Consider the following 21,327-nt stretch of genomic DNA (forward strand, 5'->3'; position numbering starts at 1 on the left):
GCATTTAACAGCTGGAACAGCGACGACAAACTGCGACATGTCTTCTTCGCATTGGAAGACGCTGCCAGGACGTGGTTCGAGAACAGAGAAGCCACGTTAACGACCTGGGACCTTTTCCGAAGTGGCTTCCTGCAGACATTCACAAGCGTTGTACGCCGAGAACGAGCCCAAGCACTACTGGAAACCCGAGTGCAGCTGCCCAACGAGACCACCGCGATTTTTACAGAAGAAATGAGCCGCCTATTCCGCCACGCCGACCCGGAAATGTCCGAGGAAAAGAAAGTCCGGCTACTAATGCGTGGTGTTAAGGAGGAACTTTTCGCCGGTATGGTACGAAACCCACCGAAGACTGTCGACGAGTTTCTTCGCGAGGCCACTAGCATCGAGAAGACACTCGAGATGCGAAACCGGCAATTCGACCGACGCACCAACGCTACAAACTATGCCGGAGTTCAATCACTGGCCTCCGAAGACCTGCGCGAGGCTATCAGGGCAGTCGTACGAGAGGAGCTTCAGAAGATCTTCCCGTCGTCGCAGCCTCAAGTGGCCTCGATCGCTGACATCGTCAAAGATGAGGTTCAGCGGTCGCTTGGAGTTCCGGAGGTGCAACCTCAATTACCGCAACCCCAACCCGAAGCGATGACCTACGCCGCCGTCGTACGCCGTCAAGGCCCTCCTCAGCGACCGCGCCAGGGCCCTGTAACGCCGCAATTCCGTCGACCACCGCCGCCGCCGCCGACAGCGCGCCCACCCGTCGCCCAGCGGAGCTACCCGAGGAAGACCGACGTTTGGCGCGCTCCTGACCACCGCCCGCTCTGCTACCACTGCGGGGAAGCGGGTCACGTCTACCGACGATGTCCATACCGGGAAATGGGACTGCGAGGTTTCGCCGTCAACGCTCCGCGCCCGCAGCAAGGTGAACGCCCTCGCGATATCGCTGACTACCTCGCGGCTACTCAGTGGAGTTCTCGACGACCGTCGCGTTCACCATCACCAGGCCGCTACCTGTCGCCGCAGCGCCGAACATACACTGGCCCAGCTCGGGGCCGGTCAGCGAGCCCATATCCGGAAAACTAAAAGCAGCAACCGATGGAGGTGCGGTTGCTGTCCGTCGAACTGTCGAAGATCCTCCGCCGCCGACGAAGACGCCGAAGAAACTACCTCGACGACATAACGACACGCCGCCGTCCCGACGAAGTCTGGAAGGAAAGAATGCGACGACGAAAGCCGACCTGACGACGTCACATACCAGCCACAAGTCAACGCGACGCAGTCGTGATCCGACGCCAAGACCGAACTGTAATGCAAGACAAAGAGCCACCGACCTCGACGTGCTTCTCGACGGCCACGCAGTCACCGCCTTAGTCGACACAGGGGCTGATTACTCCGTCATGAGTGGACACATCGCCGCCCAGTTGAAGAAAGTTAAGACTACGTGGGAAGGCCCTCAAATTCGTACCGCCGGAGGACACCTCATAACGCCGACTGGAATGTGCACGGCAAGAATTACCATTCACGACCGGACTTACCCTGTCACCTTCGTTATCCTCCAACAGTGTTCACGAGACGTCATTCTCGGCATGGACTTCCTCAACCAACACGGCGCAGTCATCGACCTGAAGTCGAAGTCAATAACTCTGTCGGAAGACCATGCGATACCGTCGGAGAACCCTCGTAGTCACCACACCTTGAGTGTGCTCGAAGATCAGGTAAGCATCCCGCCTCGCTCCAGCATTGTTATTTCGGTCGGCACCGAAACACCCGCTGACTTAGAAGGTGTCATCGAAGGCGACCAACGTCTACTGCTAGACCGTGAAATTTGCGTCGCAAGAGGGATCGCTCGACTGCACGGAGGAAACACGAAAGTGTTGCTGACAAACTTCAGCCAGGAGTACAAGCACATCAACAAGGGCACGACGATCGCATACATCGAGGAAATTCTGGAAAACAGCAATGCGTTTGTCCTCTCGGATTCCGCCGCGTCTACCCCGACGACCATGGTTGCCGAACCAGACTACGACATTAATCCAAGTCTCCCCGTGATTAAGCAACAGCAGCTCAGAAGTCTGCTCCGGCGGTACAAAGGCTGCTTTTCGACGTCATCGAGGATTCGACAAACACCAGTCGCCAAGCATCGCATAATCACCGAGGAGTACGCTCGACCACTTCGCCAGAGCCCTTACCGAGTTTCGCCGCGAGAACGTGAAGCTATAAGAGAACAAGTCGACGAAATGCTGCGCGACGACATCATCCAGCCGTCGAAAAGCCCGTGGGCATCTCCTGTTGTGCTGGTGAAGAAAAAGGACGGAACCCTTCGTTTCTGCGTCGATTATCGTCGACTGAACAAGATCACGAAGAAGGATGTGTACCCCCTTCCACGGATAGACGACGCATTGGATCGGCTCTGCAACGCTAAATACTTCTCCTCGATGGACCTCAAGTCTGGCTATTGGCAAATAGAAGTCGACGAAAGAGATCGTGAAAAGACCGCCTTCATCACCCCAGACGGCCTCTACGAGTTCAAGGTTATGCCATTTGGACTGTGCTCGGCGCCTGCAACGTTCCAGCGCGTGATGGACACGGTTTTAGCAGGATTGAAGTGGCAGACCTGTCTCGTTTACTTGGATGACGTCGTTGTATTCGCCGAAAATTTTGACGATCACCTTAGGCGGCTTGCCACAGTACTAGAGGCCATCAAGTCATCAGGGCTCACTCTGAAGCCAGAAAAGTGCCGCTTCGCTTACGATGAGCTTCTATTCCTAGGCCACGTCATCAGCAAATCCGGAGTACGCCCCGACCCGCAGAAAACAGCTGCCATCGCAAAGTTCCCGCAGCCCACCGACAAGAAGGCAGTGCGTAGATTTCTTGGCATGTGTGCCTACTACAGGCGATTTGTCAAGAACTTTTCACGCATCGCTGAGCCGCTAACACAGCTAACTAAATGTGACGTCGAGTTCAAGTGGGAAACGCCACAGGGCGACGCATTTCAAGATCTCAAACGACGCATGCAGTCGCCGCCCGTACTTGCGCACTTCGACGAGCACGCCGATACCGAAATACACACTGACGCCAGTAGCCTAGGCCTCGGTGCCGTCCTAGTCCAGAGAAAAGATGGACATGAACACGTGATAGCTTACGCTAGCCGATCATTGTCAAAAGCAGAAGGCAATTATTCTACAACCGAAAAGGAATGCCTCGCCATCGTTTGGGCCACAGCGAAATTTCGCCCTTACCTATATGGCAGGCCATTCAAGGTGGTCAGCGATCATCACGCGTTGTGTTGGCTAGCTAACCTAAAAGACCCCTCAGGACGGCTGGCACGGTGGAGCCTCAGGCTACAAGAATACGACATCACTGTAACCTACAAGTCCGGACGAAAACACTCAGATGCCGATTGCCTATCCCGCGCCCCCATTGACCCGCCGCCGCAAGATGACGAGGATGACGACGCCTTCCTTGGAATAATAAGCGCGGAAGACTTCGCCGAACAGCAACGAGGAGACTCGGAGCTAAAAGCCCTAATCGAGTATTTGGAAGGGCACACCGACGTTGTCCCAAGGGCATTTAAGCGTGGATTATCTTCGTTCACGCTTCAAAACAACCTACTCGTGAAGAAGAACTTCTCACCAGTCCGCGCCAACTACCTTCTTGTTGTTCCGTCGGCGCTACGTCCAGAAGTACTGCACGCCCTACATGACGATCCGACCGCTGGGCACCTCGGTTTCTCCCGGACGCTATCGAGGATACAAGAAAGGTATTACTGGCCGCGCCTAACCACCGATGTCGCCCGTTACGTCAAGACATGCCGCGACTGTCAGCGACGCAAGACACCACCAACAAGACCAGCGGGATTACTACAGCCGATCCAGCCTCCTTACCGACCTTTTCAGCAGATCGGGATGGACTTGTTGGGACCGTTTCCGACATCAGATTCCGGAAATAGGTGGATTGTCGTGGCGACGGACTATCTCACCCGCTTCGCTGAAACTAAAGCTCTACCGAAAGGCAGCGCAGCCGAAGTGGCTAAATTTTTCGTCGGGAACATCTTGTTGCGGCATGGTGATCCAGAAGTCCTCATCACCGACAGAGGAACGGCCTTTACAGCGGAGCTCACTCAAGCCATTCTGAACTACAGTCAGACAAGGCACAGGAGGACAACGGCCTACCATCCGCAGACGAATGGTCTTACGGAACGGCTGAATAAGACCCTCGCCGACATGCTAGCGATGTACGTCGACGTCGAACACAAGACGTGGGATGCCGTCCTGCCGTACGTAACATTCGCTTACAACACGGCGGTGCAAGAAACAACACAGATCACGCCGTTCAAGCTGGTCTACGGCAGGAACCCGACGACGACGCTTGACGCCATGCTGCCGCACGTAACTGACGAAGAGAATGTTGACGTCGCTAGCTATCTCCAGCGCGCCGAAGAAGCCCGACAGCTCGCCCGCCTGCGAATCAAGAGCCAGCAGAGGACCGACAGCCGACACTACAACCTCCGACGACGCGTCGTCGAGTACCAGCCTGGCGACCGTGTTTGGGTCTGGACCCCGATACGCCGACGAGGACTAAGTGAAAAGCTACTGCGACGCTATTTCGGACCCTACAAGGTTATCCGACGTATTGGCGCACTGGACTATGAGGTCGTGCCAGACGGCATTTCGCATTCACAGCGGCGCCGCGCACGATCTGAAGTGGTTCACGTGGTGCGCCTTAAACCCTTTTACGGACGCTGACGAACTTCCTCATTTTGTTGTCTTCTTTGCTACGAGTGATTTTCCTTATTACTTTCGTTTGTTTGCAGCATCGGGTCGATGCTTTTTAAGAGGGGGGTATTGACACGTGTACTTGTCTTTATCGGGCGACACGTTTTGCCGCCTAACAAATGTTATCGCACAGCGCGGGACGCGCATGCATGTATCCGACGTTTCTGGAAAGTTATCGATGCTTCTACCCGGCTGTCTGTTGTCGCCGAACCTTGTGTTATCTGATTTCATCGCGTAACGCGAATGGTGTAGAACTTTGTGGAAGGCACGCGGGTCCGAACGATTAGTCTGGAACATTCGACGACTGCTCTATAAAAGCCGACGCGCTTGACCCGCTGATCAGATTTTCGACGATCGCCGAGCGTGTTCGCCGCTATCGTTGTGCTATAAGTGTAGCCTGTTTTGTGGGCACAGGTTCGCCCAATAAAAGTTAGTTTTGTCGTTCACAGTACTGCTACTGTGTTATTCAACGTCACGACCACGTGACAATATAGCTACTTGCGTCCCCGAAAAAAAAAATGCAAAAACAAATTGAGACATTTCTTTATGTATACGTGAAAACGTACACACATAGTAGTTTTTTTTTTTTTTTTGCAACATGGGAACTTCCTATTTGGAATCGATTGTGTCACGAAGGACAGAAGCAACTGCGAAAGCAGTAAAATAGGCTTTTTTTTACAGTGAAGTATTTAATGCTTTGCCTAAAGATGTTCATAAGGTATAACCTGTGTTTTCAATAAATGCATGATGGTAATATGCCACTTGGGTGTAACTTGAAAGGCGACGAAAATGTTACCGCACGTTACATGGTGGTTGTACGCAATATGGTTTTCAAGTTGACATTTCACATCAGTTATAAGGCGATTGTTATTTATTCACAGCACCAGAGCCTCCGGCTAGCATTCGGTCATCGGAACAGACTGAGGACAGTCTCAAGATCCAATGGGATCCGCCTGTCCGCAAGAACGGCGTCCTTAGAGGTTACAAGGTGACACAGCTTTAACTATTTGTAGCAATATAAAATTGACCTCGCTCTCGCTAAGCCTTCTAATTAAATCATCTTCATCCTGAAAGTGTTGTCGACGAAGCGGTGTAATACTAATCCTTGATCTCATAGATGAGTATGCTACACTACATGCTCAAGTGCAGAAATGGCCAATAATGAAAACTCTTTAGAAGTTCAATGACATAGAACAGAATGACTTCTTTGAGATAATTAGGCCTGCTTGCCCGCTATGATGGCTTCCGTCTTGTATTACAGAAAAGAAAAAAATGGAATATCGCACTCCCAAGCAACGTTGTTCATTCCGCATGCATTGTGGCCTCCTTAGATATTAAGAAGCAAGCCGTCAATGGCGGCCCTGCTTCGTTGCCTTTATGACACGCCCACACGCACACGCACACACACACACATACACGCACACACACACGCACACACACACACACACATGCGCACACACGCGCACACACGCACACACACACGCACACACACACACGCACACACACGCACACACAACGAAAGCCCGCCATTCCGGTCCTGCGAAAGCGGATCCGCAGCGAAGCTGTCGAAAACCACCACTACCACTGCTGAGGGTGGTATGCAATGCTTTATGGCTTTAGAGTAATGGTTGTAGCGCAACATTGGAATAATGCCAGGAATTGAAGTAATCGTAATTCTCATAGCCGGCTGCCGCCCTTGGCAGTGCTGCAACAACCTCAATATCAGTTGGTAGGCTGGTTACTTTATATACGAAAGGCTACTGACCTCATTCCCTACTTCACAAGCTGCCTTCGCCGAGGCAGCTGGCGCAACAGTAATCTTTACCGGGAAACGTAAGCGGGGAGCGCTACGCGCTTCGCATTGCTATCACGGGCGCCTTATCATCAATAATGCGGTTTGGATGCTTGTTTTGGGTTTGTTGTTTATTAAAACGTATGCCGTTCGGTAAGTTGTATGCGTAATTCCAAATAATGCATGCACTGTTCCCTGCACTTTTCTGAGTGCTTGAAGCCTCTGGCGTACTGGGTTATGCGTCATAACATTTTTTTTTCCTTGCTTACTGGTTATGAGCCATTGCTTAGGGGGGCATAAGTCATTGATGATGACAGTTTTGGACATGCTGTTCTGTTTGCTGTATGCGTGATTCCAAAGAATTTAACCACTGTTCGCTCCACTTTGCCGAGTGCTTGAAGCCTCTGCCTTACGGATCTATGAGCCTGTGATGATGATAGTTTGCTGTCGACTAAGGCTAAAGAATCCCGGAATCCTAGAAATATACAGCGTCGCTGTAAAAGAAACGTTGTCTGTTAATTTAATTTCACATTCTTTTTTCGCCCGACGCCCGCGTCAGCTAACGGCTGGCATCAATAATATAGCGTGACCTTTTCCTGTTCCTGCGACAAGTTTTCGCGGAGTGTCCGTACTTAATATTTTTTAAAAGATTCGCCATGCCCAACACTGCTGAAGGAGCCGATCGCGCAGGTAATTTCATATACTGGTGTTCCTTTTCAGTAGGAGCAGTGGTACAGCTTTATTTAAAGGCGTTTTGAAACTATGAAGCCAGGCTGCGAAGATTTTTCTACGGTATGAGAACATAAGACGAAACTGCACACTAAGCAGCGAACCTTATTTAGAACTCTAAGCGAAGTTGAGGCATGTTTCTTTGTTACTACAATATGCGCAAGGGTTTCTGATATTTTTGTGGTTGGCATATTATTTCTAGCATGCTTCCGAAAGCTCCGGCACGCATTGAAGACTATAGCAGACTGCGTCGCTCAGTTTGTTTCTTTGGGACTTCGAAAGATATCCTTAGTATAGCGTAGTAGCTTCGCTGTGCAAAACAGTCATATGTTATGAATGAATACCACGTTCTTACATACATATACACGCAAACAAAACAACACAAGAAAACGTTCTGGTTAGGACGCACGACACATAACATGTGTTATACGGGTAATTAAATGCCCTCTAACTAAATGCGATATGTCCAATTCTACTTTATTTATTTGATTCTCAACCTACAAGTCGTAATGCAATGCAATGTTTATTTTCATGCTCCACATTACTTACAAGCCATGACCAAATGCAAAGTCAGTTATATTTCGAATAACAAAGGAGTTGATGGCTGACGCATTGGCTACTGCTTTAAAAAAAGAAGAAAAACTCGCCACCCCGGCCCTGCACAAGTGCATGTGCAGTGAAGCTTCTACAAACAACCACTACAGCTGCTGAGGGTGGTATGCAATGCTTGATGGCTTTAGAGTAACGGTAGTAGTGCTATTTTAGAGTAACGGCAGGAATGGGAGTAATCGCCATTTCGATACAAAGCAGCCGCCAATAGCGGTGCTGCAGCAAGACTGGGATCGGTTGCTAGGCTGGTAATCTTATACACCAAAGGATAGGCAAGTCACACTGCACGTCTCAAGCTGGCGTCACCGCGGCAGCTTGCGTAACAGTAATCTTTAGAGAATTTTATCAGAGCGTTTACGGTCCCCTCCGCTCAGACCGGAATATCACAACAATTGGCACGCAGCCGCTCAGCAAAACGCTACTGGGAACACTGACGCGCGTGCGCACAGCACACATAGCGGCAGCAGAACGTGGGACGCTGGCCACGTTCCGCTAGGAAACTGATTTAGCGGTGCGTCAGGGAGCGTGTAGTTGCTTTCGTATTCGTTTTACCGCCAAGCTGAGAGCACGTCAGTGGCATCTCTGGCAGACGCTCTTGTTAGATAAGCGAAATCAATGCATTCTGTGCAGCCACCGGTGCGCGTGAAACGTGTGCGGAGCAGAGCGCAAGCAAACGCTCTGCTAAAGCTGTCTTTTATCGGGAAATGTAAGCGGGGAGGGCTACGTACTTCGCATTGCTATTACGAGGGCCTTATCTCATATCACATATAACCACATATCAATTATGTGGTTCGGATGTTTGTCTTTAGTTTGTTGTATATTGAAACGTATGCTGTTCTGTACGTTGTCTGCGTGATTAGAAAGAATGTAAGCACTGTTCCCATCACTTTGCCGTGTGCTTGTAGCCTCTGCCTTACGGGCCTATGCGCCTATGCACTTTTTGCTTACCCGCTGTGGTTGCTTAGTGGCTATGGTTATGGGCTGCTAAGCACGAGGTCGCGGGATCGAATCCCGGCCACGGCGGCCGCATTTCGATAGGGGCGAAATGCGGAAACACCCGTGTACTTAGATTTAGGTCACATTAAAGAACCCCAGCTAGCCAAATTTCCGGAGTCCCCCTACTATGGCGTGCCTCATAATGAGAAAGTGGTTTTGGCTCGTAAAACCCCATAATTTAATTTTAGCTTGCTTATGGGGACATGCAGTATTGATGATTGTTTCCTGTCGGCGGACGCAAAGAATCCCATGTCGTAGTCACATACAGCTTCGCTGTAAAACAACCTTTGAAATCACAATTACAAAATATGAATGCACAGGTTTAGGCTACTAAACATTCTTCTCTTCGACACTGCCGCAAATGACCTTGCAGGGTTTTTTTTTTTTTTTCACTGCAAAGTGCTCCCGCAGTGCTAGGCCTATTCTCAGCTGCAATAGAGAAGCGGCTGGAACGTTTGGAATTTGCGACGGTACTCAGTAACATATTTCTTTCCCTTTCCAGTTGAACTCATCTCTATCGCACACATTCAATGCAATGCTGGCCAAGTCGTGGTACCCCAAGTCGGTCTTGCTGAATAGCTCGGACTCGCCCGAGTTTTACCTGCGAGGTCTGTTCCCGGGGTCCACGTACCTGGTCTGTGTTCAGGCGAGAACCAGTGCTGGATTCGGAAATGCAATTTGCGACAACTTCAGCACAAAAGCTTCGAGTGAGTACGGCCGCGAACGGGTTCCCAAGGTTTCGGCACTAGAGTAGGCTCTTGCAGTCTCGTAGTAAAGCATGCGAAGAAAAAAAAAAACTAAAAAAAACGCTAGATTTCAGTAGGCTAGACTATTAGCGAACAGGTATATTTCCGATCAAAATAATGGGAACCAGGGGTTCTTTGAACAAGATTGTGTTTCCCTGCATCCTGTAACTGACAAATTCACTAGAACGCTGACAATGGGACACTTCAACAGTAGTCCTCCCTTTCACGTTGAATGTTAAGGCTTCGAGGATTTTTTTTTCTTTACCAGGCCACTGCTCCTTATATTTTTGTATACGAGTGTACATTGTTGGATCTTTGTTTTTTATTTGCGAGCAAGTGTAATTTGCGTCTCATAATCTCATATAACCCATTTAGGATATTGACAACAGCGTTGAAAGGTTGCATTTATAAAAAGTAAAAAACAAGAACTAATGGTGATCTAATGCGTTGTAAATTGCATTCTTGAAAGCTTTAAAAGTTGGTGTTTTCACGAAACGCTGTTCTTGTTTATTGACCATGTCCAGCTTTCTTTATGTTGATAGGTCAACTCAGTTTAACCATATTGTATGAACTGATGTTTTTCGTATGCTACCTGTCTTGAAGTGTAGAAAAACAAAAGGATGACTCGCTCTATGCGTGCATCTTAGCCTTTCCTACCACGGTGAAACTGAGATTAGGTGAAAGTGGCGACTGTAACTTACCCAGAATACCCACTGCGCAGCTTCTTTGCAGCCGCTTAGCAATTCTTCAGCTATTCATTTGTAATGGCAACACGCACTATATTTTGCTACATTTTTCTCAATCCTACGCTGCACGCCGGCCTCTTGCTTTACGAGGACGAAGTGGCAGACCTTTTCTACTCGTTCGCCATAATTGTCTAACCTTGCGTAGTCTGGAGCCTCGGTAGCAGCGTACATTTCTAGAGGAATACATGACAGCGTGCTTTGCGGAGACAATCGGAGCTTTTTCTCTGCGATGTCAGTCTTTGCTGACACCTTGTCGAATGTCAGCACGCGGTAAAATAGCGGCAGTAGGCGTATCACTTCACTCATTTCGCCTCCATCAAAACGCAGCTGCCGCGGCCTAGGATCGCACCCGCTGTATCGCGCTCACCAGCGCTACGCAATACCCAATGAGCCATCGTGGTGGGTACCAACTGTGGTACGTTGAACAAAGCAACAATACTATACAGACAAGCCGCGTAGAGGGTGTCATGAATTCCGATACTGGCTTTGACGTTTCACAAAGTATAATAGAGCAGGCACACTAGTGGGTTTCTCGAAAATATTCACACAGACAGCCTGTAGAAAGTTAAAAGACCTTTTTCCTTTTTTTTTTTTTTATTTTGAGGCTTGCGTGCAGTGTATGGCGGCCCGCGAACGTGTAGTCTCGCACGTTTTCTCAACGGAATGTATGTAGACACCGCAAGAAAACCGTTTATAAGTTTATAAAGAGCGGAGAATAATGGAAATGCATTGTAACGCGAAACGTTTGTTGCCTCACACAAGACACTTCGCGGCAACTTCCTCTCTCGCTTCGTTTTTTTTTTTTTTTTTTTTTTTTTTTAATACGCGCCAGATAGAGGGATAGAACTATGGGGTCCTACCGAACGAAAACCGGTCGCTATACCCATAGACGCATAACAATTCCTTCCCAGCCAAAGCCAACTAGCACTTTAAGATGACTGACACGGGCGTCAGGTCGCGTAGCCAATGTTTCCTTTAAAAGAAAGCCAGGGCACGTGCAGGTTTTTCAGAGACGCCTTGATGATACGAACGAATAATTATCACTTACCGCTGCCTTCTACGTGATTCAAATTATGGGGTTTTACGCGCCAAAACCACTTTCTGATTATGAGGCACGCCGTAGTGGGGGACTCCGGAAATTTCGACCAACTGGGGTTCTTTAACGTGCGCCTAAATCTAAGTACACGGGTGTTTTCGCATTTCGCCCCCATCGAAATGCGGCCGCCGTAGCCGGGATTCGGTCCCGCGACCTTGTGCTCAGCAGCCTAACACCATAGCCACTGAGCAACCACGGCGGGTTCTACGTGATTCACGTCACGTTCCAACATGTAGCATATAAATGCGAAATGCACTCTGTGTATCAGGCATGTATGGGGGCGTGGAATTCCACGCAGAATTGGAAATTTCATATCGGGATCCTGCCTTTTAAGGCGGACGTGACGAGCTTCTGGCTGGGCCCAGTATCTTCTCGTCGCACTCCTCATTAATTCCCACAGGAGGCATGTGATGTCCGGTCTGGAGAATGGCACTACAGTTCGCAGGCCATTGCTTAGGGCGCGCCTTGCTGCAGCATCGGCCATCTCATTACCGTTGAGCCCACAGTGTCCCGTGATCCATTGGAACGCTATGCGGTGGTGTTTTTCTTGAGCGCATGAAAGTAGCTCGGTGACCTGCAGTGCCAGAACCTGATATGCGGTGTGGCGCAGGAAGCATCTCAAAATTTGCAGCGCGGGTTTTGAGTCCGTGAAAATGCACCACTCTTGAGGTCTTTCCCCGCAGATGTGGCGAATCGCTTCCCGAATAGCCACAAGCTCTGCAGCGGTTGATGTAGAATTATGGTCTAGTACGAAACCTCGAGTCATCTGTTGGGCTGATATCACCACAGCTGCTGTCGATGCCTTTGGTGACGCGGAGCCGTCTGTGTAAACATGAACATATTTGCTGGCCAATGTACGCGAGAGCAAGTTGTAGTCCACTGACGGGAACTAATGATTTCTTTAGTATGCTGGTGACATGTACGCATACCGAAGGTTGAACCATCACCCATGGTGGTTTGACGGGGTGATATGGAAGGGCATAGCCTGATGTTATGTGGGGTAGATGGCAGCGGAGTGCACTTGTGAAACTGCTGTCCGGCCGCTCATGTAGAACCTGAGTCAATGGATGGCAATGGTGTCGGGTCAGTAAGCGTAAATACACACGAAGTGGTTCGTGGGACAGGTATATCGATAATGGGCATACGTGGGCTTCCCCAATTGTGCCTTTGTTGGAGGCACGCCGTGGCAACCCGAGGCATATTTTGAATGCCTGCGCTTGGACGCTCTCTAATGTCCGTAAGCAGGAAATGCTCAAGTTTGAAAGTATCGGAAGGCTGTATCGAATGTAGCCTACGAAAATAGACTCATAAAGTCTTAGTAATGAGCCTTCCGTGGGGCCCCATTTCATGCCTGTTGCGAAGCGAAGAACATGGCAAAACAGATTGAGCTTTTGCTTCAACATATTAACATGCCTCGTCCATGACAAACCGCGGTCGATGATAATGCCCAAGAATCTGTGGTGGGAGACATAAGGTAATATGGCACCGTTAATGGAGATCGGGTAGCGGCAGACGGATTTGCGCATGAATGCAACCACAGCACATTTTTCGGCAGCTAAGCGCAAACCCTGACGCCGTATGTATCGTGAAGTAGATGACACAGCCAGTTGTAATTTCGCACGTAGTTGTGGGCGTGTTGTACCAGAATCCCAGATGCAGACGTCATTTGCATATGCACTGATGTGGATGTGAGGTGGAAGTTCGCTCACCAGGCAAATCAGTGCCACATTAAATAAAGTTGGGCTGAGAACTCCTCCCTGAGGAACTCCACGGCATACCTGATGACGGTTAGTCTCTCCGTCAGGCGTGGACATGTAAACGAAACGGCCGCTGAGGTAGCTCACAATCCACAGGTAGAGCCAGCCGCCAATACCCAAGTCATCTAGGGCATCGAGAATGGCTTCATGAAAGATGTTGTCGTAGGCCCCTTAAAGGTTATCCATAATACTACCTCATCGAAGTATCCTCATACTAACGGAGAGCCGTGTGCACAGTCATTTCCTGCGAACGAAGTGAATTCTACAAAAACAACATCAAATTCCGTTCGAAGCGTGCGGCCGAGACCGCGGCCATGTTTTACGTAAACTGCGTAAATCACGTAAAGAGGGTAACGTTAAATCTGAGAGAGAGCGGGCGTACGCTAAACGGTATGCGTTGTTTGGCATTCTATGGATGTGCATTTTGGTGCGGCTATTCTGCTAAGCCCGCAATTACGCTAAACACGCTAAACTCAAGCTGTATAATAATGTTTGTACGTCTGGTAACGCTTTGCAGAAGTCCAAACGACGCTGTATAGTGAATTACCTACAAAAATGCTTGGCATTTCATCGATTCCCACAATATGTAGCACCTGCATAATTTTTTTTGCTTTTGTGCTTTGTTGGAGGAGAGGTTAGCTGTAGGAAAAACAGTTTAGACAGCATATATACCTCATATAGCCAGAGGACAAGAATTTGAAATGCAATATAGTATCATTCTTGTCTATAGACAATGTATAGAATTACGAACTCTAAATAACAAGGTGCACTTATGAAGGACGAAGTCAGACAGCACTTCTCTTTAAGGTTCCTCAAAATAACAGCATGTGTCCGCTGCCCACAACCGTGATTTCTCGACTGCTTAATAAAATTTTGGCAAGTGTACAAGATGGAACCTTCTGCATGAACTGCATCTTGTTGTACGGATGTGTGATGCCACATAAGAAAATTATAGGTCCCTTTGCTCACATGCGGTAAACTGACGTCTCAAATCTTAATTTCAAATATAAACATTGCCTGTAGAACTTGAAGAGGGCGCCCTAGAATAAACTATTCCCCAACAAACGCGATAAAGCTTCCTTTTTTTCTTTTTTGGGTTGCAGCGCCTGAAGTTCAGGTAGAGCCCAGGGTTGGTGCGATCGTCAACAACACAGTTAGCATCATGCTCTACCCGGTGCACTTCATGAAAGGACCCATCACGTAAGTCTGGTACAATAAGAATGTTCTGAGTACAAAGAAACAGCGTATACGTATATCTATACTAAACGCTCGCTCTTCAGAGACACGTCCCATCATAACAAGTGTCTCACTGAATGACAGTGTCCTAACACAATTGGCAGTTTCGCCGGAAAGGAAAGCATTGAAAGTGATAGCAAGGTTATTGCTTTACGTGGCACTGAGGGCGGTCTCAGAAAGCTGGTATGATGAGCAGCACCGCAACGTACGTATAAATGCAATCGTAATAAAATTTTGCAGTAGCTACGCAACTTTGGTGGTTTAGACGCTCGTCCAATGATACCCGCTGACCTGCAGCGCCACTAACGTGTAGCGTATTTGCGTACTTCTAATAGTATAGTGTTCAGACTCCTGGAAAGGCGCTGAAAAGATTTCTCCGGTTCTTTTTCTTTAGTTTTCTTTTGCAGTCGTTTCCAAAATGCTCTTGCTATGTGAATTCTCACTGTCTGCAGCACACAACGTTATAGGCCGCTATAGCTTGTAACCATATCTTAATTTACACTTTTGTTCAATTTTGTGACATAATGGGAACACGTTTCTCCGAGGCCCTCAGCTATCGCCCCAATTTTACCTCCGAAAAAGAGATATATAGTTTGTCTACACATTTACGTCGAACATCACTCCTGTAAAAGTTACCTTATACGGTTTTATTGCGCTTAAATTTGAGGGAGAAATCCAGTGGCCCATAACGAAGAACAGCTCGTGTTACCAGCATCTCCGTGGCTACTGCAAGTGAACGCGATATATTTTGGCTAAAATTATCAGGATGTTTCTTTTATCAGGATTACGCTGTTGTCTCCATTACCTAAACAAACTTTGATGGTCGCATTTCTCATGCTTACTTACATTCACCGTGCAGGGGTTACTACCTAGTCGTACTTCGCGAAGGTGAAGCCATCCCTCGCCCCGTGAAACTGGTCAACTACAGCACCGCGCAAGACATGAGCCTTGGCTACTACGTGGCCGCCCACCTGACGCCCGACCAATTGAAAGAAGCGGTGGACTTCGTCGTCGGCGCTGGCAGTGTCATCGGTGGCTTTGAAAATCCACCGCTGACTGATGCCACGCCGTATCGCTTTGGACTGCTTGCCGAGAGTAACTTTTCTGGGGTGAGTTATAGATCTGTTTAGGTTTGAAAGCAGCTTGGCGAGGAAGCGCCATCACGAATCGAGGGACTACGTCAACCCGAGATAAATCGTCCCTTTCTGACGTAAAATTGCACAAGCCGACGTAAGTTTAACAAGCGAACATTAGGGAGAAAACAAAGAGGCACATAAGCTCGAAAGGTAAATCAAGATAACAAAAACAGCTATATATCCGGTACGCCACTGGTTGCGTTCGCTTCATGCGAGGCGAAATCTAAAGTGAATGCCTAAAGCTATTAAGGTAAATCATGCCGGGTTTCTGGGCAACATTCCACCTTTTATTTCGTGCAACATCGAACTGTATAGCTTGCCCTCATTCGTGTGAAACACCATTAAATATCTGAAGTTCTGCGCGTCGGGCTGAATATGCTAATGGAGGAACGTGTTCACACATCGGCTGTGTATATACGTGTCTCTGTGACCTGTCATGACCAAAAGATGGTTTCATTACATTATTCTCGCATGCGTAGGCAAATTTACAAATCGTAATAATATAATTTGCCAGAACACTTTCGTTGAATTTCTGCTTTATTCATTTCCTGAGTCAGGCATCCTCCATTTGGATACATTCATTCCTCAATGTATCTGCCAGCGTTCAAGGCAGTGTACCTTATAAAAACTACTACTGTCAACCTCAAATTGCATAAAAGTAACGCGAGGTTTCCTTACTGCAGGTTCGCACAACCTGTCCCATGAATTGAATAGTTGGAAATATTGCTTGTCTTTGCAGCTTCACACATTTTTTCATGGACGACTGATGAGCAAATTCCTCGGAGTAATCCGGCAAAATATTGACTGTAATTTTGATACCGCGTTTAGGAAATTCTAAATTGTGAAAACGGCAAAATGAGCAATCTTTCCAACACCCATTTAAATTTTAACAAAATAACAGCCATTGGTTCTTGTCTCTTCTCTCAACATAATCGTCCCTAATCTTGCGTGCACGTTCTTTTTGTAACACTATCGACTCGTTGCTTGCCTGTCAGGAAGAGTTTGACGCGCTAATACGCGCTTGAAGTTTTTCACCTTAAAATACGGGGACAACGGTGGTAAAGAAAATACAAAAGCAATATTTAATGTCCTTGATGAGACACGCGACAAATGACAGTGGCAATTTTTCAACAGTACCAAGGTTAACTTTCAACAATCTTGTTGAGTGGGCAAGAGTGGGCAAGAGAAGGCAACGGAAATTTTGCTGACTGAATTTGGTTTACGAACATTCGGCCTCCAAATTCCCCCGTGTACAATGTGGTGCTTCATTAAAAGAAACACTCTGGTGCGTGACTCTTTGCTAGAGCTGCGGGTGCTAGCTGAAAATATGACAGTACACTTGTCAGGTGCGTAGGAACGGGCCAGCAAACGAACCACCATACCTGTGCTGGGAAAAACTGCACATGCTGCACTTCCATGTGTTTCCCTGAATGGCGCTCAACGCAAGTCACTTTCTGGCGCTGGTGCTCGGTGGCGTAATACAGATATAGCTTTAGAAGGTCGAGCTGTGCGAAATGACTGTGAGTATTCAATAGAAGGAAATAGACTTATTCGAAATGTATCTTGAAGATCATGTCTTTCCTAGCGAGTTACACTAACTTTTCCGCTTCGGGTATCTTTCTTGTCTTCTGCGTGGTACGATTTCCTAGGCAGCGCAGTTTAAAGTGTATGCTGACCTCGAAGACAGTGGAGTGAAAACATGAAGCGCTCCGACGCGTCTGCTACTCTCCGAAGGTGAGGGGTGACACGATAAAATGCCATGCGCAGTGGCCCCGCCCTTTTCACACCCGCAACTCGCTCTAGATTAATTTTGATCGACTTCAACTGGAAGTTGAATCTCCTTCCTACCGTCTTAGTCAAAGTCCTAGGAGGACTAAGTGCTACGAACTCCGTTTCCTGTTCAGATAATTTTTTTTCTTAACAAGGTTTCACTGCATGAAATACGAAAAAGAGCTCTCACCCACATGCGAATCGTGTGCTTAGTTTGTCGTTAGGAGAGCAAGTGATCAATAAATTATTTATGCAAGCGCTTGGGTTTATGGCATGTAGTGTTTGAAGACTTTTGCGGCAATTTTTTTTTTTTTTTTGCAGGAAGTACTATACGGCTACAGTCTTACAGCACCCGTCATTGGTAAGCACCTTTTTTTTTGGCATTTACCAAATCAACAAATATGTGACAACTTGGGCCGTCAGTGCGTAAAGAAAAACGGGTGGACCTGAAGTGCTGTAAAAATTAACGCATTTATTTTGATTGCTGGCCGCAGTGAATGGTGGTAGCAGTGCTGCTGGTGCTGGCGTCGTCATCGGAGCCATCCTTGTGCTCCTCATCCTCGTAATTGCAGCAATCGCATTGACGTTTTACTATCTTCGGTAAGAATTTTTCAACAGAACTTCAACTCTTCTTCCCTAGAAAGCATTTTTATAAGCAGCATTTCAATAGATGTTCATGCTTGTAAACGGCACCCACTGCTCTTCTCTGACATAAAATTATAGAAATTGATAGAAATGTAAAAAGAAAGCAGATTAGAAAAAAATACAATGACATCAGTTCGCAAGCTATACAGAGCTAGCAAAAGTAACTGTATATCAGCTCTGCCAGCACTCGAGTTTGCTTACTACGAGGGGTCAAATAAAAAAGCATAAATACAATAAAAATGTCTCAACCTATCGAGTGGTACCGCATCGTACATGAGATTGTTGCTTCCCCCTAACTCATTTTGGTTCCGGAGACAATCACGTACTTGTTGCTCCCCGGAAAAAGAATGGCAAAACCTCTTTTCAGAAAATTTGAGATATAGCACAGTCGTTCGACATATCTCTTGTTCGACAAATTTCCTGAAAAGCAGTCGCACTAATGGTTAAGGGGTTCACGGCTGGGTAAAGCGTTCACCAAGTACCATTGACGTCTAAGTAGCAGCATAACGGAGGGGCAAGTCCATGAAGGTCACTGTAGCTTCAACGGAATTAAGGTTAATAATTAACACAGTTCTCACCACTAAAATCCAACATCTCATGCAATGTGTAAGCACATCGATTTACCAAAGCCCGTATCGCACATCAGCTGTAATTCTGTCATTTGAGTGTTTTAATCTAAACTTCATCTCGCGATCTATGGCGGAGAATATTCAGTTCAGTCGAACAAATAGAGATACCTGAAGAGTCATTGCGGAACACACAGTGTGCATGGGCCGCAGCTCGAAAAAGAAAGCAATGAAGGGGGCTAGTTGGTGAACGTTCGTGGTTATACTGCGCTCAGTTTTACAAACACGATATTAAGGAAGGACAGGACGTGGACGGACGTAGCGCTACGTCCGTCCACGTCCTGTCCTTCCTTAATGTCGTGTTTGTAAAACTGAGCGCAATATAACCATGATCGAAAAAGAAAAGTCACCACTCCGGTGTCTTCGATCACTTATGGCGGGTCTGGGGTACAGTCTATATCTTTCTTTTTGTTTTGTGGCAGCAGCGCCAGTATTCATACACATCATTAGACGGAATAAATTAAGAAAACGATGACTTTGTTTAGGGCATGGTGGCTGCTTTTACATATAGCATCGCATGACAGGGGATGAGACAGAGCGCGTCTCACCTTACAGGCAAACTACAGAATTGTAGCTTAGTCCTACCTTCGTTCCTGCATTTAGTGATCCCTTCTTTATACCTATTTTTTTTTTAAGTGAACCCTAGTCGTATGTCCTTGTATTTCAAGTGACAGAATTGTTTCTCCGCTAATATTGAAGAAAGATGCACCGCACGCCCGCATAAAAGTATCCTCGTGTGTTCTCGGTTGTTCCCAACCGGACATTCTTGAAACGTTCTTCTCTACTCCTGCAGGAAGCGCCAAGCTGTTGCTTACCGCTCCAAGAGCCCCACTAAGCGCAGCATCAAGGAGCGCCTCTCCAGACTTTCCAAGTGTAAGTCTTCTCCAATCGCTAAATTAAAGCGAGGTTTTTCTGCAAATGTGGGATCTGAGGAATAAAAATCAATGAATGAGTGAGAGAACGAACAAACGAATGAATGAATGAATGAATGAATGAATGAATGAATGAATGAATGAATGAATGAATGAACTAACGAATGAGTTAATGAATCAATGAATTATACAATCAATGAACTATTTGCCAGTGAAGGTACTTTAGTCACAGGCGCATAGGGAGGTGGCAAAAAGATAAAAATGAAATAAATAAACAAATATTTATTGTAGAACAGATGCACATTCAACGCCCATGTAGAAATCTATGTGAAGCAAACAGGATGTGAAGCGGGTAATTAAATCTTATACAACTAACACGATGCGTACAACTGTGTTAACTTCCATCCATTGTGGAACGTACAATCTTATGCAGTGTTTATGTTTATCCACCCCGAAAATCACAACTTTAGTCTCATGCAATCATGCTGATGCATTACACGGCTCGGGATCTATGCCGACATGCGAACGTCAGACCAGCCGGATGCACAGTTGTCAGGTGCAGGCTGCTTGTCGGGGGCATACTAGTGATGACAGGTTTATGCTCTTAACTATACAGTTCAGTACCTTTACCTCTTGAGTCAGAGTGGAGCATACCAATCATGGAGAGAGAGAGAGAGAGATAAAACTTTAGTGTGTCCTTGATGGGGTTAAGGGGTGGCGGGGGTCGGGAGACTAACCCCCAATCCCCCCCTTCCTCAGACGGCGGCCAGTCCTTGCTTTCTGGCGGCGTCTTCGGAGATCCGGACGGCCCAGAGCTGCTCCTCTGGGTCCAAGCTGAGCAGCAATGTCTCCCACTGCTCGGCCGTACTAATGATGCGTGTGTTAGTGCGGGAGGTGTTGGTGGGTGAGGCTTTGGGGCATTGCCAGATAATATGATTGAGGTCGGCGCGGGCCTTGCACGCTTTGCAGAGTGGTGAGTATGCATCGGGGTACATGCGGTTGTAAAGCACGGGGTTCGGAAAAGTTCGTGTCTGAAGGAGTCGCCAAGTGGTGGATTGAGACTTATTCAGTGTTTTGTGTGCTGGGGGGTAGCGTAACCGCTCTCTGCGGTAGTGCAGGAGAATTTCTCTCAACGTGACCATTCGGTCCCGCGCGTGACCGCGATGCAGAACAGAACCAATCATGGAGTATTGGACAAGAATGAGTACACAACGAGTGGCACATACCCAAAGACCAAATCAAAGGAAACAAAATAAGCCGAGTAATTATTTTCATAAAAACGCTTTTTCGTTAAGAGAGGGCTGACGAGAACGTAAAACTTCCACTCAAAGGTATCTATACAGCACAGCGGGCTCTTAACGGAAAACTGGATGCATATAACCAATCCAGCAGCACGCAGAAACCATGTCGAAACCGCTCGAGTGTCTAAAGAAAGCTTTGCTTTAATAAACAAGCAAATAAATAAATACATAGCACAAGGGTGCTATGACGGACACCGACCACCGATATAAAAGTTGAAAAGAAACGAGAGTGAATTATTTCATGCTTCCGCAATGTGGTCTTGTTTCCTTGAAACATTTTTTTCTTCGTTTGTGTGCATTATTCAGATTTGAAATATATAAAAGAGGTAAATAAGTGAATATTTGTGCAATGATTGAACGGGGGTCACCAAGCAAGTGTGGGGAAAAAAGTGGGAATAATAAAAGTTAGACGTAAACGAAATGAGTAGACACAACGCCTGGTGGGACATGGACATGGTAGGGGACTCATACCAACTTCGACGTTCAATTATTTGGCCTTAA

General features: G+C 47.4%; 1 protein-coding gene across 1 annotated transcript in view; it reads left to right on the forward strand.

Moving 5' to 3' along the window:
* The window catches only part of LOC126517517 (receptor-type tyrosine-protein phosphatase T-like), a 146,766-nt gene that overhangs the window by 100,609 nt on the left and 24,830 nt on the right, over nucleotides 1–21,327 (forward strand). The window contains exons 20-26 of the mRNA XM_050167252.3: nucleotides 5,651–5,757; nucleotides 9,398–9,602; nucleotides 14,344–14,440; nucleotides 15,336–15,585; nucleotides 17,704–17,743; nucleotides 17,877–17,982; nucleotides 19,447–19,526. Of these exons, the coding sequence (XP_050023209.1) occupies nucleotides 5,651–5,757; nucleotides 9,398–9,602; nucleotides 14,344–14,440; nucleotides 15,336–15,585; nucleotides 17,704–17,743; nucleotides 17,877–17,982; nucleotides 19,447–19,526 (885 nt within the window). The remainder of the gene's footprint in view (nucleotides 1–5,650; nucleotides 5,758–9,397; nucleotides 9,603–14,343; nucleotides 14,441–15,335; nucleotides 15,586–17,703; nucleotides 17,744–17,876; nucleotides 17,983–19,446; nucleotides 19,527–21,327) is intronic.

Source organism: Dermacentor andersoni, chromosome 11 (assembly GCF_023375885.2).
Source record: "Dermacentor andersoni chromosome 11, qqDerAnde1_hic_scaffold, whole genome shotgun sequence".
In the NCBI taxonomy this organism is placed as follows: Eukaryota; Metazoa; Arthropoda; class Arachnida; order Ixodida; family Ixodidae; genus Dermacentor; species Dermacentor andersoni.